The following is a 25,176-nucleotide window of genomic DNA, read 5'->3' as shown; positions in this document are numbered from 1 at the left end:
GTGTTTCTCATGCAAATCAATTTAACTAAGGTAAATTTGAATGTCAGGGTTTTTTTTGTGCCTCAATTCATGTTGATGTTTTGCCATTTGGTACACATACATTGATGATAATTGTTAGAACTTTGTTTGGCATTATCCGTTCTGTGTTCTGTGTTAAATTGACAACTTAATTTTATCTTATGCTATTTTTTTTTACTTTTTTTTAATGAAACATAGCCACATACAAATAGAAACATTCTTATCATCATGATCATTTCTTAGAACATTTGCATCAATTCAGAAAAAGAAATAAAAAGAAAACAAAAAAAAAATCATACATACCATACCCCTTACCCCTCCATTTCATTGATCACTAGCATTTCAATCTACTAAATTTATTTTAACATTTGTTCCCCTGTTATTTATTTTTTTTTTTATTTTTTTTTATTTTTTAAGGAAAGACAGAGAGAAGGAAGGAAGGAAGGAAGAAAGGGAAACATAGACAGATAGAAGGAAGGAAGGATAGAAGGAAGGAAGGAAGGAAGAAAGGGAAACATCTTTAAACATTTTCTTGTTTTATTGTATTTTGTTTTTCCGTTTTTTGTTACATGGGCTGGGGCCGGGAATCGAACCGAGGTCCTCCGGCATAGCAGGCAAGCACTTTGCCCGCTGAGCCACCGCGGCCCGCCCCCTGTTATTTATTTTTAATCCATATGTTTTACTCGTCTGTCAATAAGGTAGATAAAAGGAGCATCAGACACAAGGTTTTTACAATCACACAGTCACACTGCAAAAGCTGTATCATACAATCATCTTCAAGAAACATGGCTACTGGAGCACTGCTCTACATTTTCAGGCAGTTCCCTCTAGCCTCTCCATTACACCTTAACTAAACAGGTGATATCTATTTAATGCGTAAGAATAACCTCTGGACTCTGTTTGGAATCTCTCAGCCATTGACACTTTATTTCGTTTCATTTTGCTTTTTCCCCTTTTAGTCGAGAAGATTTTCTCAATCCCTCGATGCAGAGTCCTAGCTCATTCTAGGATTTCTGTCCCGAGTTGCCAGGAAGGTCCACACCCCTGGGAGTCATGTCCCACGTTGAGAGGGGGAGGGCAGTGAGTTTGCTTGTCATATTGGCTGAGAGAGAGAGGCCACATCTGAGCATCAGAAGAGGGTCTCTTGGGGGTGACTCAGGCCTAATTTTAAGTAGGCTTAGCCTATCCTTTGTGGGGTTAAGTTTCTTATGAACAACCCCCAGGATTGGGGGCTCAGCCTATTGCTTTGGTTGTCCCCATTGCTTGTGAGACTATTAAGAATTCTCCACTTGGGAAAGTTGAATTTTCCCCCTTTCTCACCATTCCCCCAAGGGGACTTTGCAAATACTTTTTTATTCACTGTTTAAAACACTTTGGGATTTATCGGGGCATCACTCTGGACAAACCTACAAAATCTCATGCCCTTCTCAAGGTTCCAAGTATTATGGTGTTCAATTAAAAAGTTTCTCTGCTATATATTCTGTGTTGTGGTATGTGTGTGTGTATATGTATGTTTGTGTTCAGGTGATTGTCAGATTTATAGTTTTCATCTAGTGGTCATGTTTATGATTGTAACTTTATAATGTACAAACATAGTCGTATATTGACTGTCAGGATACCTCCGTACTGAGAAATATATTTATACCATTTCAAGATTGCTTTACTATTTTTAAATATCTTGATCTCCAACCATCGAACAATCAAGGCCTCGGCATATTTATATTATTTTCTTCTACTTTTTTTTTTTTTAACTTCTTATTTTTACCAGTTATTCACTTGTGCATGTTTAGAGTTCATGGCAGTCATTATTCTCTTCTGTATGGACAGTCTTCCCTCTGCTAGTTTATTTTCACCTTAAACCTAATGTTAAATGGATTTGAGGCTTTTAATTTTAATTTTAAAACTGCTCTATTGAGATGCAGTTGATGTACAATAAACTACACATTTTATGTTGTAGAATATAAATTTTGATATACATATGCACTGGGAAACTCACCAGAATCAAGATAATGAACATACCCATCAGCCTCCAAATTTGTTTTTGCGCTTCTTTGTAAACCCTCCTCCTTTATCCCTCATGCCCAAGTATTCCCTGATAGTCCTTCTGTCACTACATATCAGTTTGCTTTTTTCAGAATTTTATATTATGCAGATATGTACTATTTTTTTGTCCTTTGACTCAACGATGCTTAATTTTTAACTCCCTTATAGGACAGTGAGTTTTCTGAGTACCCAGAGTTATTTATTCTTTACATTTGAAGCCCAATATTTTAATAGTGTATGTCTTGATGTTGTTTGTTCTGTCTCTTTTTTATAACCACTTTATTGAAATATTCACACAACGAGCAATTTACCTATTTAAAGTGTGCAGTTCAGTGTTTTTTTAAAGTATATTAAGAGTTGTGCAGCTGTTATCACAATCAGTGTTAGAAAATGTTCGTCTCTCTAAAAGGTAATCCTGTAGCTACTAGCAGTCACTTCCCATTTCTACCCAACTTTGTCCTGCCCCTAGCCCTAGGCAGGCACCTAGTGAATCTTCTTTTTGTCTCTATAGATTTGCCTGTTTGGGGACATTTCGTATAAATGGAATCATACAATGTGTAGTCTTTTGTGAATGAGGTCTTTGAGCATAATGTTTTCATCCATGTCGAAGCATTGTCAGTACTTCATTTCTTTTTATTGCTGAATAATATTTCATTGGATTCTAGATCACTTTCCTGTGATGTTGTATGTCCTTTTAGTTTGTAAATTTTTATTTCTCAGAAACTTTCCCTATATCTTTATATTTTTTCTTCTATTATTTTGGTTATTTTCTGAAGGAATACTTGTATTTTTTTCTCTTCCCTCTATATGTTTCTTTTTTTTTTCAGTTCTGTTTGATTTTTAAGTGCCCCCCCAACTCCCCAGCTTTTTTATGTTCCATCTCATTTAGCCTTTATTTCTATGATCTCTTTATTTTTCCCTTTATGTTATTTGTTCATAATTTATAACATTTTTTTGTCTCATATATTTCCTGGGTTTTTCATTTTTTAAAAGTTTTTTTTTAATACATAGAGACATGTTTGGTCAGTGTTTATCTACTCATCAGCAGCCTTTCTCTAGTGAACATTTTTTTAAAATATACTTTTTTTTTTTCCTTCTCTCTTATGTGTATTTAGACCCTGTTTGGGAAGGGTTGTGATTTTTGGGTGTTTGCTTTATTTCATAATCACTAATTTTGAGTTTAGATTTAAGTATGACTCTTGCTCTAGATTCTGCTGTTACTCATAGTTGCTAACTCCTAAACCCAAGTTTTCTCCTAGCTTTCAAAGCCCTTTGTCATCAGGCCTCTAGCTTATTGAGTGTTAGGACTATCGTTCCACAGTATGGAATCTTTTAGGTACTATTCCTTACTATTGATACCAGAGCTGTGATGATTTCTACATCTGTTTCTTAGTATCTTTTTAAGAAATTATGTTTTTCTGTTCTCTTCAGTTTCCATTTTCTTCATGAAAGCCTGTATGATTATTTCACCTAACACTCATTCCAATGCTATAATTTTTTAACCAAATGAATTTATGTGCTTGCTTTGAAGAAAGATTTTCCTGTTTGGTAAACTACCAGATAATCTGTAATTTCCTTCTTAGATAGAGAACAGTATTCAGTTTGAAAGCTTTTGCAATAATGGTTTTTTGTATTGCCAATATAAAAAAAATCCTTAACACATCGTGTTTGTCGCATCAGGCATAGTATGTAGTATTTAGCAGCATTTATTACTGATTGTGGTGCACGGGTAGGATGTGATGTGGTTTTAGGAAGAAAGTGAAATCTAGGCAGTAGCTGAAAAGTTCTATTTAATCCCCTATGGTCTTGTACAGATCCCTTATCCCAAGTAATTAGCTCACATTTTAATAGACTCTCTTTAGCTTCCTTTGCCAGTCTCTTCCTATCAGTATAGGAGCAGTGTTTGAATTTTGTCACCAGAAATGTGCTTCATAACTAATGATAACCATTCCTTTTGGCAAATGGGTTATTTGCAACATACTGTTAATTTGTGAAAATTCAAGGTTTATTTCTTTGATATGTTTGTTCATTAGCGAGGGGTTGATAGTTAGATTTTTAAGTATTTAAATATTATTTGCCATGCTTTTCTTTCTTAGAAATAAACTCTTATTTGTCTAGTTTATAGACCTTTAAAAGAATTAAATGCTATTTCTTTTCCTACAAATTTAAATGGTATTGTATTTATTAACTTCCAGCAGAGGGCACTCTCTTTCTTTAATTCTAGTGAGGTATGTATGTTAAAATTCACCTTTTAAGTATTTGTTGAAATTGATTCTCTTTGGAAGCTGCATTTAATACCTTTGTTGCATCAGTTATCATTCAGTTATGCTTAAGTTTTGGCAAGGATGTTTTCAGGTCTTTTGTTTTTAACTTTTTTATGGAGACTTTGGTGAGAGTTGGGAGAATAATGTTAATTTTTTATGTACTGTTACAAATAATGATAATGGGACTTTAAATCATTAAATTAAAAGTAGACTGTCATGACAGTTAAAATCGCACCAAATTAAATTACCCTTTTTTTAGCTTTGACCCAAGTCTAGAGATGTATAGGTAGGTCCTCTTCAACTTAACCTCTTCTTTTAAATAGAATACACTATCACATTTATCAGCTTTCTTTTATCATTGACCTTATCATTTTATCACTTTTCCTAGGTTCAGATGTTAAGAATAATGTTTGGTTTGTTCAGAATATAGTGGGTTACTTCATTGTTTTTCTCTGGAAAATATCCCTTCTCTCCTTGGTTGTAGTAAAGTAGCCAGCTTTTTCAATGCATGTTATATCAGGCATTGCATAGACTTCCTGACAGAGACAACAGAGCATTACAACTACAAAAATTGAGTTAAACTTGATCTCACAGCTAAGCAATGTAAAAGGTAAAAATCAGAAGTGATTAAGGGAATATTTTTAGGAAAACAGAATCTGACAAGAATACAAAGTACTCAGATGAATGGGATTGAGGTTGTATCTAAGAGCAAGACACCATCAGAGAATATTGGTTTTGCTCCATGTGTGAAAACCCACCATTTAGAAATGTTTGTTAATTTTCCCTTAGCTTTTAAAAAATTCTGCACTACCATTTTACCACCCGTTTACAGTTTTGTGCAGTTTAACTTTTTCCTCATAATGTTTTACTTATGTTCTGTAATCATACCCATTGGTCTGTTTTCAGTTCTTAATCCTCTCTAGTTCTGGATTGTTTACAGCTGACTGGGGAACATGAGACATAAATATGGAAAGGTAGTCTACATTGTTAGAAAACATTTCTGAGGCAGGAGAGATTGCTTGAAGTGAAATGAAGTTTTGCTTGGTTTTAAGTAGGGTAGCTCTGTCATTTTGTTTGCCATCAGCACTTTTAGTTCATTCCTTTTGTTCCAGAATGATTAGTAATAGCACCTCCTTTCACTCTCAGTATTCTGATTTGGCTACTGTACTTAGTCATCATAATTTTAAGCATTGTGTAGTATTGCTTGGCATTTGTTCAGAATAGATTCTTAGGGATTTGCTACCACTTTTAGCCACTGGATGGCACACTTGCTTCCTGTTTTCACTAGTTTAAAGAAAGTACTAGTTTGTTTTTGCTAACCACTGTTTTGTGCTACTTTGTACTGAGCATCCTTAGCTTTTTATAACCTCTTACATAGCTTGTGGTACTCCTTGTATTTCCTTTGCTCATTGTGTAGGAATGATAGAAGTGTTTCTGTTATTTTTAAGCCCTCTAATTTTAATATTAGGAAATATAAATAAAATTAGAATGGTAAAAAATTAAAGTCTTGTAGTTGAGTTAATAACTCTGAAATTTGTCTCACATTTATTCAGATGTCTGTGGTAAAATTTATAGTCATGGGTGCACGGGTGGTTCTGTGGTAGAATGCTTACCTTCTATGTGGGAGACCTGGGTTTGATTCCTGGACCATGCACCAAAAAAAAAAAAATTACAGTCTTAACTTGTTCTGATTATTCTCAGCCTTTAGCCTATTTTGCTGAATCTGTGGTTGATATTTGCTCTTTTTATTTCTAGCTTTGCCTTGAAGGGAATTTTTAAGAGTCATTGAAAACTGATCTCATAGCAGGAGCCATGTGATCCACTAGTTACAACTTTGCTAAGTATAGGAACACGAAGTTCTTACTTTGTTTTATATTGGCTTTACAGAACTGTTCTCCTAGTTAGTATATTTCTGCTTAGTTAGTCTAGAAAGCTGGGGTTTGTTTAAACTGACCTCATTTGCTGAGGTGAGTCTATAAAAATTAAAACTGTACCTAGTACTGAAAAGCAAAACTTCATCTTGGTTCCTTGAAGTTTGACTTTCCAGTAGGTTGGTATTTTCTAAGTTTGACCATATATGTAGACCATATTATCGTTTTTAGTGAAACTACATAAATGTAAGGTCTCAGTGTATGTAGGAGTTGTCTTATTGTGGTATTTGAGCTCTGATATGTATAATTAAAATAATTAGCTTTTTTAATCTATTAAATCAGGCTATTTTCAGTAAAGAAAAATAGTTAAATACTGTGCTATTATTCTTGAGAATGTCTAAAGTTGATCACTTCTGGTAATACTTCTCCTGTTTTTTATTATATAGATCATCATTTTCTGGATGGAAGTATTCAGTTAAAGACAGATTGATCAGTGATGTGGATTATTTCAGCTTCTTGTTTTCAACACTCACAGGTAACCATTTTCACTTGCAAGGTTATTTAAGAAAAGAAAGCACCTAGTGTGAAGATTACCTTTCTGAGATTTGCAGTCTTATCTCTTCAGTTCTCAGTTTTGAAGATGATAAAGGACCTATATACCTTGCAGTGAGTTTTATTATGATTAATAAGTGGAAATCTTTGAAGTAATATTTGTACCCTACTGCATTGTCAGACCCCTGAGCTACATGATTTATCTTTAAATCTCATAGTGAAAGTGTCAAAAGCTTGAGAATTATTTGAATGTTTCATGATTTTATTTTCATTTCCTTCTTAGTCTTATTTTAAAATTTATTCTCCTCATTGTTTACAGAAAACTGAAGATATGTGGCTTCTTTTTAAAAAATCAGAGATAATCCCATTACATAACTTTAAAAAACACGAAAAGGATAATAGAGTATCTATTTTAAACATGTTAAAAATGTTCAACTTAATATGAAGAATATCAAATTGTAATTAACTGGGCCACCGTGGCTCGGCAGGCAAGAACAGTTGCCTGCCATGCCAGAGAACCCGGGTTCGATTCCCGGTGCCTGCCCATGTTAAAAAAAAAAAAAAAAATGTCATTAACCATTTTCTACATTCCATGTGCCCTGCAAGTAAAATTATTAAAATGAACCTAGAAGTTTTGTAAGTTAGACATAAAAGTATTAGAAAAATTATTTGAAATGACCATACTATTTCAAAAATTTCTTTTTATACATTGGCAGTGGTGATGGCAATGAGATTCTTTCTGATTTTTTTGAAAACTGAAAATTAGGAGATGTAGTTAAAATATATTAATTCAGAATCCAAAAGGATTTTGACAGGTTCTAAAAATGAGCTGAATCTAGCAGGATGAATATTGTTTAAAAAGTTAAAACTCCTACTCTATTCACTTGACTTTTTTGGATGTATACATTTGAGATTGGGGTAGCGGGAGATTTTATGTTAGAATAACAGTGTTTGGCAAAACACCATTTTTTTGGTTTCAGAGGTTTAGAAAGCTCATTAGAAGTAAGTAGTATGATGCTACTGTATGCTGTACTGATGGAAATATAGTGATGTGAACATAAAAGCAGAACGCTGGAATCAGACAACATTAGTAGTATTCTGATGATTCTGTGAGCTACCTTTCATGAAGGACTTTGACAAATTGTCTGTGGAGGCTAGGCCAAGAATAATAGGGATAAGGGAATTCAGAACTTTCATTATTTAAAGTGTAGTTGAGGGAACTAAAATGTGTAGTCAAAATTTAAGTAAAAACTATCCCCTTAATAGTACAGTTTAAAAATATTTGGGCCGCGGTGGCTCAGCGGGCAAGAGTGCTTGCCTGCCGTGCCGGAGGACCCCGGTTCGATTCCCGGCCCCAGCCCATGTAAAAAACAAACAAAACAAACAAAATATAATAAAACAAGAAAATGTTTTAAAATGTTTCCCTTTCTTCCATCCTTCCTTCCTTCTCTGTCTTTCCTTCCTTTCCTCCCTCTCTCTTAAAAAAAAAAAAAAAAAAAAAAATATTTGAAGGGCTGTTGTGTAAGGGCATATAAAGTTTGGTATTTGTCTGAAAGATGTATTACCGCTACTCATTCATTTGCTTTTTCAAACCTACCATTGTTAGGAAAGATTATGCCTTTCATGTTATTTTGTTTGTTTTTACTTTCATGTTATTTTTTTTTTTTTTTTTTTTTTAAGAGAGAGGGAGGAAAGGAAGGAAAGACAGAGAAGGAAGGAAGGATGGAAGGAAGGAAGGGAGGAAGAAAGGGAAACATTTTTAAACATTTTCTTGTTTTATTATATTTTGTTTGTTTGTTTGTTTTTTTTTTTACATGGGCTGGGGCCGGGAATCGAACCAGGGTCCTCCGGCACGGCAGGCAAGCACTCTTGCCCGCTGAGCCACCGCGGCCCGCCCTACTTTCATGTTATTTTAAGTATTAGTGATAAAACCTCTAGTAAGTACCTTTCAATTATATTATAGATTGGGTCAGATCATATTTTTTTTGTATATATAATTAAAAACCTCCATTGCTAGCATCTGTTTTTTAAAATATGACATTAAATGCAGAAACTGAGATAAACAGGGTACTCAGAGAAAAGTATAATTTGAAGGTACATCTTCTGTGTTTTTAAAAATTATGAAGAATGCCACTTGCTTTGTAATTTTGTTGGTGTTTTAATTAGTTTTCTTTGTATACCTATATTAGGGTTTTCAAAAGAGGAATTGACTTGGCTTCAGAGCCTTCGAGGGGTTCCTCATGTCATCCAGACGCAGCTTTCCCCTGTGCTTCTCTACCTTACAGACTTGGATCAATTTTTACATCATTGGGATGTAACAGAGGTAACTGCGTATAAAAAATCCTGATATTCATGCAAATTCAGCTCACAAGATTATTTTATATCTTAGGATTGTCTTATGTGAGGTGTTTCTAGAGATATAGAATAGCATGAAATACGATTCCTGCTCTGAAAGAGTTTATAATCTTCTGACTAGGTGATGTATATTTCTAAAAGAGGTGTATTTTTTCATTATAAATTATGGCACTGGAATAGAAGAAATAAGCAGTTTGTTTATAAATGATTTACTTGTTCATAAATGATTAGAGAGAAATTTTCTTTTATCTGGCCTAGAATGTTTATCTATTTAAAATTAAAGAAAGGCTTCATGGAAAAGGAAGAATTGGCTTAGATCTTGAGGGATGAGAAAGCCTTAAATAGATTTAGAGTAATTGATTTCCTTTTTGAACAGAAAAGATTATTCAGCAGTTCCTGTCACTTTATCACTTCATAGTTTATTAAAGTTAAAACCCTAGTATATCTTATATTTTAAAGCTCAGCTTACACATTTTAGTTTTTAATGTAGTAAATTTAAGCAAACTTAGTTAATAAAATTTTAAGCCCCATTTAAGCTTTATTTAATATATCTAGTATTTTTCAAATAGTTCCTGACAGACCTTCACCTTTAATCAATTCTTAGATATGTAATAAACTTAGAAATAGTAAGTCTTAATATCTTGTTTCAGTTCCTGTTTAGTGAGACTTCAAATTAAAATCAGAAATCTAAGTTAATGACTGACATGTTTTAAATTGGAATATAAGCTAGATCTTTTTACCTTAATTGACCAGATTGTCTTAAATGTTACGTAAAATAAACATGCAAAAACATTGTAAACATTAATACTGAGAATTAATTCCCTGAAAAATATCTATATTTATTAAGTTTCTGCCCTGACTTTGAAAGGTATTTGCTCAGTAAGAATGCAGTTCCTTTGGTTTGAACCTCATGCAGATTTTGACTTCATGCTCTCTGCTGGTTGATTCTTTTAATGATCTAGAACCGCTTGCAGGACATATCTCATTTCTTTCCTGTAACCAATCTCCAATTGCTTGGCTAAGGCCCTCTCTGTCAAGCTTCTCAGTAGATAGTCTCTAGATTCAAGTTACAACCTAACTCGCGCTTTTGTTGCTGTTACAGTTGATTTTATTCAACTGACTACTTCACTTATTCTATTCTGAATTCTCTTCATGTTCTTCTGTCCCTGTGTGCCATAGTGTTTTTTTTTGGAAACTTTCGGGTTTTTGGAAAATTATATGTCATTTGGTCAAGGCTTAAAGTTCCAGGGCTTTGAAGTCATGCTGAATCCTAAACATTGAGCCTTCACAAGTTTTTACAGTGCTGCAGGGCATTGATGTGATCTTGCTCTGCCACTGATGTCACACTGCCAGGGAACCAACCCAGTGGCTTGCTCCATGGCAGGAGCCTGCTTCACAGGTGAAGTCAACAGGAAAGCAATTCACAAAAGTGTTTCCTGGGAGATGTAGACACATACATTCCATGAAGACAAAAACTCTGTCAATATTTTTATCCCTGAGACTTAGACTGTGTGCATGGGGCATATTTGTTGCTTGTGGTCTCCACAAGGCCCCAGTAAATAATACTCCATTTTATCCACTGGGATCTTAACTAATATAGAGGAATTCAATAATTCCAGCTTGTATCATCTTTGTCTGATTCTCTGGTCACAGTGCTAAGGTCATGCTAGTGATGTTTATCATCTCTTTAATACTTGTAGTGCCTAGTTCTGTCATGATGGTGTTTTCATAAATATTGTTTTTTAAAACTTTAAAGAGATGATGGCTTGGGTAACCAAACTAGTTTTTTAATGCTCAAGATGTTATCTTTTATTACATAGTAAGTGGAGAGTGCTGAAGACTAGATCCAGGGGTTTGGGTTTGCGAACAGTAGCGGTAGTTGTTGTTTTAAAGGATAGACTGTTTCCAGTGTATTTAAACAATTATGTGATGCACTGGGGAAAGGGTTGAATGGGGTTAGTGAGTCTGTGTTGCAGGTATAGATCCACCAGAGTCTCTGTGTACTTTGTTGAGATGGGCAGCTCATACAACCTTTAGGGGCTTTGTTGTCATGAAACTGTGACCATCTACGCTGCTGAGGTGAGTATTTTGCAAGGACATATATTAAATGTCAAGGTTGCTTATTTTGAAACATTAATTTACTTTGTAACTTAGGAAAAATTTGAGTCTTATTTTTAGTTTTTGAAGTTTTTAAGCTTAGCATTCAGTTTTTCTTTTGGATAAATTTTGCTATATTTTAAGTTTTTTCATGTGAAAGTATATGAAATAGACATAGTTTGTACACATCCTTAGTGTAAAATTTTGTCGTCATCAAGAAACATGGCTACTGAAGCATAACTCCGCATTTTCAGGCAGTTCCCTCCAGCCTCTCCATTACACCTTAACTAAACAGGTGATATCTATTTAATGCATAAGAATAACCTCTACGATAACCTCTGGACTCTGTTTGGACTCTCTCAGCCATTGACGCTTTTTTTGGTCTCATTTCCCCTTTTGGTTGAGAAGGTTTTCTCAGTCCCCTGGTACTGAGTTCCAGCTCATTCTAGGATTTCTGTCCAGTGTTGCCAGGAAGGTCCACACCCCTGGGAGCCATGTCCCACGTAGACAAGGGGAGGGCAGTTAGTTTGCTTGACATGTTTGCAGAGAGAGAGAGGCAACATCTGAAGCAACAGAAGAGGTTCTCTTGGGGGTGATTCTTAGGCCGAATTTTAAGTAGACTTAGCCTATCCTTTGTGGGGTTAAGTTTCATATGAACAAACCCAAGATTGGGGGCTCAGCCTATTGCTTTGGTTGTCCCCACTGCTTGTGAGAATATCAAGAATTTTCCACCTTTCTCACCATTCTCCCAAGGGGACTTTGCAAATACATTTTTACTCACTGTTCAAATCCTTCTGGGATTTATCAAGGCATCACTCTGGACAAACCTACAAAATCTCATGCTCTACTCAAGGTTCCATGTACTTATGGGTGTTCAATTAAGCTGTCCATATAAGTTAGATTAGGAAATGCACTAATTGAATTTCGACTTATAAACATTTGTTAAAATAAAAATTTCAACAAATAAACATAAAAAATGTTTATTTGGTACAAAATTTAAAAAAATCTAAATGTATTCTTACAAATATTTTCCACCTTTACTAATGACTATATGTATTCTTCTGTACTCCTTTTGTAGAAGTAACATTCTGTATATATCGGGCTGGACTTTTCCTATTTTTCCTGTCGTTATCATGGTGAGCCTTCCTTTCTGGCACTAAAGAAGAAAACACTATCACCTTGCTGTTCACAATGAAAGCAGTGGTAAACAGGGAAGGATCCCAAAAGAAAGAGGAATCTCTGGACAGAAATCCCCCTACCAAATTGAGATTCCCTTTCCAGGGCCAGTGAAAGACTTGATGATTAATGTTAATTGTCCTTTATGAAGTACTGACTGGATGTAAACAAATATTTTATAACACAAATTAGCTCTAAAGAATAACAATGAAATGCATCCTGTTTAAGAATTAAACCATTTCTAGTAATTTTGAAACCCTTAGTTGCCTTTACTTGAGCCTACACTTTCAGTCACTACTATTTTGAATTGTTATACCATAAAAAAAAACTTTTCTTTAGTTTTTACTGTAGATGTAATTCCAAACTATAGTGTTTAGTTTTACATGTTTACTAAACTTTTTCCCCCTGATAAATGCTTTTATTTGTTCAACATAGTCTCTAAGCTGTTTGTGTTGATGTGGTGGCTCATCTGTAGAGTATGCTGTTGTGAGATACCACGATTGATCTTTTTTTTTGTATGCTGGGTGGGGGGGGTCACATTTCATTCTTTTTTTGTGTGAGTATCCCATTATTGCAGCACCATTTGTTGAGTTAATTTCGGGGGGTTGGAGGGGGGAGTGTATTGGACAGAAATTAAACCTGGGTCTTTCTCTATGGCAGGCCAGAATTCTCCACTGATCTACCAATGCCATTCCCATGATTGATTCATCTGTTTCAGATTTTTGCTATTATAAACATTGCTGTTGTGAACATTCTTGTACATGTCTGCGAATACACATTTTTAAGAACTTCTTCAGGGCCTACAGTAAGAATGGGATTCTTGAATCATGAGTATTTATTATCTTCTCGATTTGTGGAAATATTAAATTTTCTGGGTACTAAAACCTTTGTCATTTATCTGTCCTCTCCTAATTTGTGGCCTGACTTCTCACTGTCATTTGAGTTCTTTAGTTATACATAGTAAAGTTTATTGATCTTTTCCTTTGTGACTTGTGCTTATTCTGTCTATATTTAAATATACTTTTCCTCACCCAAGGTCAGAGGATTTGTATTTTCCTATAGTCTGCTCTAAAATTTTTATAGTTTAACTGTTTACGTAAATTTAAGCCATGAGGAATTGATATTTATGCAGTGTTTGAGATACGGATCTGGTTTTACATTTTAAAATTTAACTTTTTGAAGTATAGTTTATTTGTAATTAAGTATATGGTATTTGTAAATATTTAGTACCTTATAAATATGAAATATGATAGTCCTTAAAAGTGGATAGGTGGCCATGTGGGACATGACTTCCAGGGATGGTCTGGGACCCAGCATCATGGGATTGAGAAAGCCTTCTTGACCAAAAGGGGGAAGTGAGAAGTGAGACAAAATAAAGTCTCAGTAGCTGAGGGATTTCTGATAAGTGAAAATAGTAGTTTAAAATACGTGTTATGGGGCAGTGCAATGATGACTCAGTGACAGAATTCTCACCTGTCATTCTGGAGGCCTGGGTTTGATTCCTGGAGCCTGCCCTGGCCCTCCTACCCACCCCTCCATACCCATACCATTGCTGGGTAGTATGGCAATTCTATATTCAGCTTTTTGAAGAACCGCCAAACTGCCTTCCACAGTGGTTGCACCATTTGACATTCCCACCAACAGTGGATAAGTGTGCCTCTTTCTCCGCATCCTCTCCAGCACTTGTCATTTTCTGTTTTGTTGATAATGGCCATTCTGGTGGGTGTGAGATGATATCTCATTGTGGTTTTGATTTGCATTTCTCTAATGGCCAGGGACATTGAGCATCTCTTCATGTGCCTCTTGGCCATCCGTATTTCCTCTTCTGAGAGGTGTCTGTTCAAGTCTTTTTCCCATTTTGTAATTGGGTTGGCTGTCTTTTTGTTGTTGAGTTGAACAATCTCTTTATAAATTCTGGATACTAGACCTTTATCTGATATGTCATTTCCAAATATTATTTCCCATTGTGAAGGCTGTCTTTCTACTTTCTTGATGAAGTTCTTTGATGCACAAAAGTGTTTAATTTTGAGGAGCTCCCATTTATTTATTTCCTTCTTCAGTGCTCTTGCTTTAGGTTTAAGGTCCATAAAACCGCCTCCAATTGTAAGTTTCATAAGATATCTCCCAACATTTTCCTCTAACTGTTTTATGGTCTTAGAACTAATGTTTAGATCTTTCATCCATTTTGAGTTAACTTTTGTATAAGGTGTGAGATATGGGTCTTCTTTCATTCTTTTGCATATGAATATCCAGTTCTCTAGGCACCATTTATTTAAAAGACTGATCTGTCCCAGGTGAGTTGGCTTGACTGCCTTATCAAAGATCAAATGTCCATAGATGAGAGGGTCTATATCTGAGCACTCTATTCGATTCCATTGGTCGATATATCTATCTTGATGCCAATACCATGCTGTTTTGACCACTGTGGCTTCATAATATGCCTTAAAGTCAGGCAGCGCGAGACCTCCAGCTTTGTTTTTTTTCCTCAAGATGTTTTTAGCAATTTGGGGCACCCTGCCCTTCCAGATAAATTTGCTTATTGGTTTTTCTATTTCTGAAAAATAAGTTGTTGGGATTTTGATTGGTATTGCATTGAATCTGTAGATCAATTTAGGTAGGATTGACATCTTAATTATATTTAGTCTTCCAATCCATGAACACGGTATGCCCTTCCATCTATTTAGGTCTTCTGTGATTTCTTTTAGCAGTTTTTTGTTGTTTTTTTTATATAGGTTTTTTGTCTCTTTAGTTAAATTTATTCCTAGGTATTTTATTCTTTTAGTTGCGATTGTAAATGGGATTCGTTTCTTGATTTCCCCCTCAGCTTGTTCATTACTAGTGTATAGAAATGCTACAGATTTTTGAATGTTGATCTTGTAACCTGCTACTTTGCTGTACTCATTTATTAGCTCTAGTAATTTTGTTGTGGATTTTTACGGGTTTTCGACGTATAGTATCATATCGTCTGCAAACAGTGATAGTTTTACTTCTTCCTTTCCAATTTTGATGCCTTGTATTTCTTTTTCTTGTCTAATTGCTTTGGCTAGAACCTCCAACACAATGTTGAATAATAGTTGTGATAGTGGACATCCTTGTCTTGTTCCTGATCTTAGGGGGAAAGTTTTCAATTCTTCCCCATTGAGGATGATATTAGCTGTGGGTTTTTCATATATTCCCTCTATCATTTTAAGGAAGTTCCCTTGTATTCCTATCTTTTGAAGTGTTTTCAACAGGAAAGGATGTTGAATCTTGTCAAATGCCTTCTCTGCATCAATTGAGATGATCATGTGATTTTTCTGCTTTGATTTGTTGATATGGTGTATTACATTAATTGATTTTCTTATGTTGAACCATCCTTGCATACCTGGGATGAATCCTACTTGGTCATGATGTATAATTCTTTTAATGTGTTGTTGGATACGATTTGCTGGAATTTTGTTGAGGATTTTTGCATCTATATTCATTAGAGAGATTGGTCTGTAGTTTTCTTTTTTTCTAATATCTTTGCCTGGTTTCGGTATGAGGGTGATGTTGGCTTCATAGAATGAATTAGGTAGTTTTCCCTCCACTTCGATTTTTTTGAAGAGTTTGAGGAGAGTTGGTACTAATTCTTTCTGGAATGTTTGATGGAATTCACATGTGAAGCCGTCTGGTCCTGGACTTTTCTTTTTAGGGAGCTTTTGAATGACTAATTCAATTTCTTTACTTGTGATTGGTTTGTTGAGGTCATCTATGTCTTCTTGAGTCAAAGTTGGTTGTTCATGTCTTTCCAGGAACCCGTCCATTTCATCTAAATTGTTGTATTTATTAGTGTAAAGTTGTTCATAGTATCCTGTTATTACCTCCTTTATTTCTGTGAGGTCAGTAGTTATGTCTCCTCTTCCATTTCTGATCTTATTTATTTGCATCCTCTTTCTTCTTCTTTTTGTCAATCTTGCTAAGGGCCCATCAATCTTATTGATTTTCTCATAGAACCAACTTCTGGTCTTATTGATTTTCTCTATTGTTTTCATGTTTTCAATTTCATTTATTTCTGCTCTAATCTTTGTTATTTCTTTCCTTTTGCTTGCTTTGGGATTAGTTTGCTGTTCTTTCTCCAGTTCTTCCAAGTGGACAGTTAATTCCTGCATTTTTGCCTTTTCTTCTTTTCTGATATAGGCATTTAGGGCAATAAATTTTCCTCTTAGCACTGCCTTTGCTGCGTCCCATAAGTTTTGATATGTTGTGTTTTCATTTTCATTTGCCTCGAGGTATTTACTAATTTCTCTTGCAATTTCTTCTTTGACCCACTCGTTGTTTAAGAGTGTGTTGTTGAGCCTCCACGTATTTGTGAATTTTCTGGCACTCCGCCTATTATTGATTTCCAACTTCATTCCTTTATGATCCGAGAAAGTGTTGTGTATGATTTCAATCTTTTTAAATTTGTTAAGACTTGCTTTGTGACCCAGCATATGGTCTATCTTTGAGAATGATCCATGAGCACTTGAGAAAAAGGTGTATCCTGCTGTTGTGGGATGTAATGTCCTATAAATGTCTGTTAAGTCTAGCTCATTTATAATAATATTCAGATTCTCTATTTCTTTATTGATCCTCTGCCTAGATGTTCTGTCCATTGATGCGAGTTCTGAATTAAAGTCTCCAACTATTATGGTATATGTGTCTATTTCCCTTTTCAGTGTTTGCAGTGTATTCCTCATGTATTTTGGGGCATTCTGGTTCGGTGCGTAAATATTTATGATTGTTATGTCTTCTTGTTTAATTGTTCCTTTTATTAGTAGATAGTGTCCTTCTTTGTCTCTTTTAACTGTTTTACATTTGAAGTCTAATTTGTTGGATATTAGTATAGCCACTCCTGCTCTTTTCTGGTTGTTATTTGCATGAAATATCTTTTCCCAACCTTTCACTTTCAACCTATGTTTATCTTTGGGTCTAAGATGTGTTTCCTGTAGACAGCATATAGAAGGATCCTGTTTTTTAATCCATTCTGCCAGTGTATATCTTTTGATTGGGAAATTCAGTCCATTAACATTTAGTGTTATTACTGTTTGGATAATATTTTCCTCTACCATTTTGCCTTTTGTATTATATATATCATATCTGATTTTCCTTCTTTCTACACTCTTCTCCATACCTCTCTCTTCTGTCTTTTCGTATCTGACTCTAGTGCTCCCTTTAGTATTTCTTGCAGAGCTGGTCTCTTGGTCACAAATTCTCTCAGTGACTTTTTGTCTGAGAATGTTTTAATTTCTCCCTCATTTTTGAAGGACAATTTTGCTGGATATAGGAGTCTTGGTTGGCAGTTTTTCTCTTTTAGTAACTTAAATATATCATCCCACTGTCTTCTAGCTTCCATGGTTTCTGCTGAGAAATCTACACATAGTCTTATTGAGTTTCCCTTGTATGTGATGGATTGCTTCTCTCTCACTGCTTTCAAGATCCTCTCTTTCTCTTTGACCTCTGACATTCTAACTAGTAAGTGTCTTGGAGAACGCCTATTTGGGTCTAATCTCTTTGGGGTGCGCTGCACTTCTTGGATCTGTAATTTTAGGTCTTTCATAAGAGTTGGGAAATTTTCAGTGATAATTTCTTCCATTAGTTTTTCTCCTCCTTTTCCTTTCTCTTCTCCTTCTGGGACACCCACAACATGTATATTTGTGTGGTTCATATTGTCCTTGAGTTCCCTGATACCCTGTTCAAATTTTTCCATTCTTTTCCCGTTAGTTTCTGTTTCTGTTTGGAATTCAGATGTTCCATCCTCCAAATCACTAATTCTATCTTCTGTCTCTTTAAATCTATCATTGTAGGTATCCATTGTTTTTTCCATCTTTTCTACTTTATCCTTCACTTCCATAACCTCTGTGATTTGTTTTTTCAGTTTTTCTATTTCTTCTTTTTGTTCAGCCCATGTCTTCTTTTTTTTTTTTTTAATTTTTTTATTAATCAAAAAAAAGAAAAGAAATTAACACAACATTTAGAAATCATTCCATTCTACACATGCACTCAGTAATTCTTAGTATCATCACATAGATGTATGATCATCATTTCTTAGTACATTTGCATCGATTTAGGAAAAGAACTAGCAAAACAGCAGAAAAAGATATAGAATGTTAATATAGAGAAGAGAATTAAAATAATAATACTAGTAATATATATATATATAAAAAGGAAAAAGAAAAAAACAAAAACAAAAGATACAAACACACAAACAAACAAACAAAAAACCATATTTCAGGTGCAGCTTCATTCAGTGTTCCAACCTAGTTACATTACACTTAGGTATTATTGTGCTGTCCATTTTTGAGTTTTTGTATCTAGTCCTGTTGCACAGTCTGTATCCCTTCAGCTCCAATTACCCATTATCTTACCCTGTTTCTAACTCCTGCTGGTCTCTGTTACCAATGATATAGTCCAAGCTGATTCTCGAATGTCGGTTCACATCAGTGGGACCATACAGTATTTGTCCTTTAGTTTTTGGCTGGACTCACTCAGCATAATGTTCTCTAGGTCCATCTATGTTATTACATGCTTCATAAGTTTAGTCTGTCTTAAAGCTGCATAATATTCCATCGTAGGTATACGCCACAGTTTGTTTAGCCACTCGTCTGTTGATGGGCATTTTGGCTGTTTCCATCTCTTTGAAGTTGTAGATAATGCTGCTATAAACACTGGTGTGCAAATGTCCGTCTGTGTCTTTGCCCTTAAGTCCTTTGAGTAGATACCTAGCAGTGGTATTGCTGGGTCGTAATCCATTCTGCCATTCTATGTCTTTTGATTGGGAAATTCAGTCCATTAGCTTTTAGTGTTATTACTGTTTGGATAATATTTTCCTCCACCATTTTGGCTTTTGTATTATATATATCATATCTGACTTTCCTTCTTTCTACACTTTACTCCATACCTCTCTCTTCTGTCTTTTCGTATCTGACTCTAGTGCTCCCTTTAGTATTTCTTGCAGAGCTGGTCTCTTGGTCACAAATTCTCTCAGTGACTTTTTGTCTATAAATGTTTTAATTTCTCCTTCATTTTTGAAGGACAATTTTGCTGGATATAGGAGTCTTGGTTGGCAGTCTTTCTCTTTTAGTGATTTAAATATATCATCCCACTGTCTTCTAGCTTCCATGGTTTCTGCTGAGAAATCTACACATAGTCTTATTGGGTTTCCCTTGTATGTGACAGATTGTTTTTCTCTTGCTGCTTTCAAGATCCTCTCTTTCTCTTTGACCTCTGACATTCTAACTAGTAAATGTCTTGGAGAACGCCTATTTGGGTCTATTCTCTTTGGGGTGCGCTGCACTTCTTGGATCTGTATATTTAGGTCTTTCATAAGAGTTGGGAAATTTTCAGTGATAATTTCTTCCATTAGTTTTTCTCCTCCTTTTCCCTTCTCTTCTCCTTCTGGGACACCCACAACACGTATATTTGTGCCCTTCATATTGTCATTCAGTTCCCTGATTCCCTGCTCAAGTTTTTCCATTCTTTTCCCTATAGTTTCTGTTTCTTTTTGGAATTCAGTTGTTCCATCCTCCAGTTCACTAATTGTAGCTTCTGTCTCTTTAGATCTACCATTGTAGGTATCCACTGTTTTTTCCATTTTTTCTTCTTTGTCCTTCACTCCCACAAGTTCTGTGATTTGTTTTTTCAGATTTTCTATTTCTTCTTTTTGTTCAGCCCATATCTTCTTCATGTCCTCCCTCAATTTATTGATTTGGTTTTTGAAGAGTTTTTCCATTTCTGTTCGTATATTCAGCATTAGTTGTCTCAGCTCCTGTATCTCATTTGAACTATTGGTTTGTTCCTTTGATTGGGCCATATCTTCAATTTTCCGAGCGTCATCCATTATTTTCTGCTGGTGTCTGGGCATTTGATCAGATCTCCCTGGGTGTGGGACCCAGCTGGTTGAAAGGTTTTTCTGTGGAATCTCTGGGCTCTGTTTTTCTTTTCCTGCCCAGTAGGTGGCGCTCGTGGTGGTCGTTTGTCTGCGGGGCAGTCGGCCCGGGAAACCGCGCGTGGAGGCGGGGGTCACTGGCCGTGGCTTGGGGGAGTGCCGGTCCAAATTGCCCAGCTGGCCCGAGACGCCAAGCGTGACGGGAGGGCCCCGCTATCCAATGTTCCCAGTCAGACCGGGGAGCCACGTGCGTGGAGGGGACCCCAGACGCCAGCCACCCCAGCCGGGAAAACGTGCACCCCTCGGGTATCTCACAGCAGTGGATTCTCCCTACCCGTTCAGCCGTTCCAGAATGGGGTACGCTGTCTTTTTTGGTCTCTGTCGTGACTCCGGGAGCTGTTTTGTATTGTTTCTGTTTCTTTAGTTGCTTTTCTGGAGGAGGAACTAAGACCCGCGCGTCTTACTAAGCCGCCATCTTCTCCGGAAGTCCAGCCCATGTCTTCTTCATGTCCTCCCTCAATTTATCGATTTCGTTTTTGAAGAGGTTTTCCATTTCTGTTCGTATATTCAGCGTTAGTTGTTTCAGCTCCTGTATCTCATTTGAACTATTGGTTTGTTCCTTTGACTGGGCCATATTTTCAATTTTCTGAGCGTGATCCGTTATCTTCTGCTGGCGTCTGGGCATTTAGTCAGATTTCCCTGGGTGTTGGACCCAACAGGTTTAAAGATTTTTCTGTGAAATCTCTGGGTTCTGTTTTTCTTATCCTGCCCAGTAGGTGGCGCTCGTGGCACATGTTTGTCTGTGGGTTCCACCACTAAAAGGTGCTGTGGGTCCTTTAACTTTGGAAAACTCCTGTCGTGGGGGAGGTTCGCCAGCCGAAGCGGCTTGGAAGAGTGCCAGCCGGCCCGGGGGTCCGAACGCGGGGAGGGTCGCTGGCCGCCGCAGCCTGGGAGAGCGCCCGACCGAATTTCCTAGTCGGCCTGGGGCGCCAAGCATGGCGGGAGGGCGCCAACCAGCACGGCCCGGGAGAGTGCACCGTTCCTGTCTGGACCGGAGAGTCACGTGTTTGGAAGGGACTCCCCTGGTCACCGTTCTCCGTGGTCTGGGGATTTCCAACCCAACTCTCTCAGTTGGTCCGGGGGGCTTCGCGTGGTGGGGGCGCCAGCCACCGCGGCCCGAGGGGACCGCCTGCCCAATTCTGCCAGCTGGCCCGGGAAGGAGGAAAGAAGGGACTCCGGCCGCTTACCGTCCCACCCGGGAAAGCCTGCTCCCCTCGGCGATCTCACCGGATCTGGTTCTCCCAGACAGTCAGCCGTTCCAGGATGGGGTACGCCGTCCCTTTGATCTCCGTTGTGGCTCCGGGAGCTGCTCTGTATCGTCTCCACTCCCCCAGTAGCTATTCTGGAGGAGGAAAGGTGAGGGTGGCAAGGCTGTCGAGGACGGTGGCGGAGGAGCTGGTGAAGGTGGAAGAGGGCACGGTGGTGGTTGGAGAGCTGCCGGAGCACGAGGAGAAAGGGAAGGATAAGGTGGCGGATGGAGAGCCGCCGGAGCAGAAGTGGAAAGAGAAGGGCAAGATGGCGGCGGGAGCGCCGCCGGTGGTGAAGGGGAAAGAGGAGGGCTGGCTGGCTGGCGACGGGAGTTCTGCCGGCCGAGAAAAAGCTCTCATTTTTGTTTTATTAGTCTTTTTCAAAGGTTTTTAGGATCCCTTTAGAAGGAAAAATTATGTTTATATGATAAAAGTATCAAAACATTATTTTAAAATCTTAATTGTGGGTTTTACCATCTATAAATTTTTTTATTGCTGTATAGTTGAAATGATCTGTCTCTTACGTTTAGGGCTTCTAAGTTTTGTGTAGTTTTGATTTCTGAGTTTATTGATAATTAAAAATATAACAGTGATTGAATGCTAGTTCCTTTGGCGATAATTATGATCACTCCCATTTTTACTTTTGACATTTTGACTACATTGAATTATATTTCACCTGTCTTCCCTTGTATGTGTTAAGATTTGTTTGCAAGATGTTTTAAGGAATCTAAATATGGTAACATTTCTTTTTGGTAAGTTGATTTCTTTGGTATATGTTTGAGGAGCAAGAAAGGCAAAAAAACCTCCTTAGAAACCAAAAATAATTATCACTAGAAGGCCATTTATCTGTTAGGGTTTTTTCCTTGGGCATTTAATAGAAACAAAGGTTATTCTCCTTCCTCCAACACAAACATTTTCAAGCATTTTGGATGTCAGTAGCCACATTAATTCAGAATGTTAGCAATTTCACCCAGTATTTCTGCAGTTCTCTTGATTTCTTTCCTCAAGTTTGTCAGATGGTTGCTGTAGTTCCACAGTCAAGTTTACATTCACGTTTGGAAGAAGGGGTGAGGGGCAGTAGTAACATTCCATCTCTTGTTTTCTGTTGCACAAAAGCAAACTCTTTCCTTAGCAGTCTACCAGAAGGCTTTTTAGATCTCATTGGTCAGAAGTGTGTAGAGTGATAGAGTCTGCTAAAGAAAGAAGATGGCTTTTACAGCCTTTTTAAAAAGTACACATTTAACAAATGTAAAGATGTTTTAAGAGACAAGGAGGGGCACTACGTATTAATAAAAGGGACACTTCACCAAGAAGAAATAGCAATCTTAAATGTTTATGCTCCTAGTCAAGCTCCAAAATACATGAGGCAAATAGTGACAAACCCTATGGGAGCAAAAGACATTTCAACAGTTAACAGTGGGAGACTTCAACATGCCACTCTCCTCACTAGATAGAAGAACCAGACAAGGGATTAACAAGGAAAAAGAGAACTTAATGTGATTAATGAATTAGATCTAACAGACATGTATAGATCCTTACACCCCCAAATACTAGGATATACATTCTTCTTTAGTGCTCATGGAAAGTTCTCCAGGATAGATCATATGCTAAGGTACAAAATAGGTCTTTATAAATTTTTAAAGATTGAAATCTGATCACAACAGAATAAAGGTGGAAATCAGTAATCACCAAAGAAATAGAACTTTCACAGATATATAGTGATTAAACAGCACACTAAACAATAAATGGATTAAAGGAGAAATTGGTAAATATCTAGAGACAAATGAAAATGAAAATACAACATGTCAGAAATTATGTGATGTGGCAAAGGTGGTGCTGAGAGCAAAATTTATTGCTCTTAATGCCTATATTAAAATAGAACAAGCCAAAATTGAGGACTTAACTGCTCACTGGGAGGAACTATAGAAAGACTCTCAAACGATCCCCAAAGCAAATAGAAGAAGAGAAATAAAGATTAAAGCAGAAATAAGTGATTTGGAGAACAACAACAACAAAAAAATAGAATTAGTAAAACCAAAAGTTGGTTCTTTGAGAAAATCAGTAAAATTGATGGACTAGACATACAAAATAAGCTAGACATACAAAATAAGAAAGAAGATGCAAATAAAATCAGAAATGAGAGGGGGGTCGTTACCACAGATCCTGAAGTAGTAAAAAAAAATTATAAGAGGATATTATGACAATTATACACCAACAAACTAGACAACATAAATGAAATGGACAAATTTCTAGAATCATAGGAACAGGGTACATTGACTTTAGAAGAAATAGGAGATCTCAACAAACCAATTACAGGTAAAGAGATTCAGTTGTCAAAAATCTTCTGACAGGATAGGTCACGGTGGCTCAACAGGCAGAATTCTCATCTGCTATGTTGGAGACCCGGTTTCGATTCCTGGTGCCTGCCCATGCAGAAAAAAAAAGAGACCTTCCACAAAGAAAAGCCCAAGGCCAGACGACTTCACAGGGGAATTTTATCAGACATTCCAAAAAGAACTAACATCACTCCTGCATAAACTCTTCTAAAAAATTCGGGGAAAAGGAACACTGCCTAACTCATTTTATGAAGTTCCCATCACTCTAATACCAAAAATTGAATAAAGATGCTACAAGAAAGAAAAACTAAAGACCAGCCTCCTTAATGAACATAAATGCAAAAATTCTCAACAAAGTACTAGCAAATTAAATCCAATGACACATTAAAAAAATTAAAAGTCAGGCACAACTAATTCCCTTGCCAGGAATGCAAGGGTGGTTTGACACAAGAAAATAATCACTGTTATACAGCAAATTAATAGATCAAAAGGGAAGAAAAATTGCATGATCATCTGGACTGATGCTCAAAAAGCAGCAAAATTCAGTGTCCTTTTCTGATAAAAACACTTTAAAAAGTAGGAATAGAAGGAAACTCCCTCAGTATCATAAAAGGCATATATAAAAAAAAACCCATAGCCAGTATCGTACTTACTGGTAAGTGAGTGAAAGCATTCCCTCTAGTATCTGGAACCAGACAAAGATGTCCATTGTCATCACTGTTATTCAACATCATACTAGAAGTTGTAGTGAGAGCTATCAGGCAGGAGAAAGAAATAAAAGGCATCCAGGTAGGAAATGAAGAAGTAAAATGCTTATTATTTATTTACAGATGACATAATCCTATAACTGAAATCTATGGCAAAGCTACTTGAACTAATAAATTCAGCAGAGTGGTAGGATACAAGATTATTGTACAGAAATCAGTAATGTTTCTATGTAGAAGCAATGACCTATCTGAGGAGACAATTAAGGAAAAAATTCCATTCAAAATAGTAACTCAAAGAATCAAATATCTAGGAATAAGTTTAACCAGGTATATAAAGGATATACACAAAAAGCTACAAAACATTACTAAAAGAAATCAAAGAAGATTTAAGTACGTGAAAAGACATTCTGTGTTCATGGATAGGAAGGTTAAAGATCTTGAGATGTCATCTCTACCCAAATTTATCTCCAGATTCAGTGCAAGACCAGAATTCCAACAACCTGCTTTGAAGATTTGTAAAAGCTAGTTACCAAATTTATTTGGAAAAAAGAGAGAGCCCATACAG

The 25,176-nt window shown here is 36.4% G+C and overlaps 1 protein-coding gene across 5 annotated transcripts in view; it reads left to right on the top strand.

The window, feature by feature from the left end:
- Positions 1–25,176, top strand: part of TEX10 (testis expressed 10) — a 95,338-nt gene that overhangs the window by 42,434 nt on the left and 27,728 nt on the right. For all 5 annotated transcript variants that reach the window (XM_077140272.1, XM_077140285.1, XM_077140281.1 and 2 more), the window contains 2 exons: positions 6,643–6,731; positions 8,938–9,071. In XM_077140272.1, the coding sequence (XP_076996387.1) occupies positions 6,643–6,731; positions 8,938–9,071 (223 nt within the window). The remainder of the gene's footprint in view (positions 1–6,642; positions 6,732–8,937; positions 9,072–25,176) is intronic.

Source organism: Tamandua tetradactyla, chromosome 2 (assembly GCF_023851605.1).
Source record: "Tamandua tetradactyla isolate mTamTet1 chromosome 2, mTamTet1.pri, whole genome shotgun sequence".
Classification (NCBI taxonomy): Eukaryota; Metazoa; Chordata; class Mammalia; order Pilosa; family Myrmecophagidae; genus Tamandua; species Tamandua tetradactyla.
Note: the sequence above shows the minus strand (reverse complement) of the source record. Positions and strands in the feature narration are given on the sequence as shown.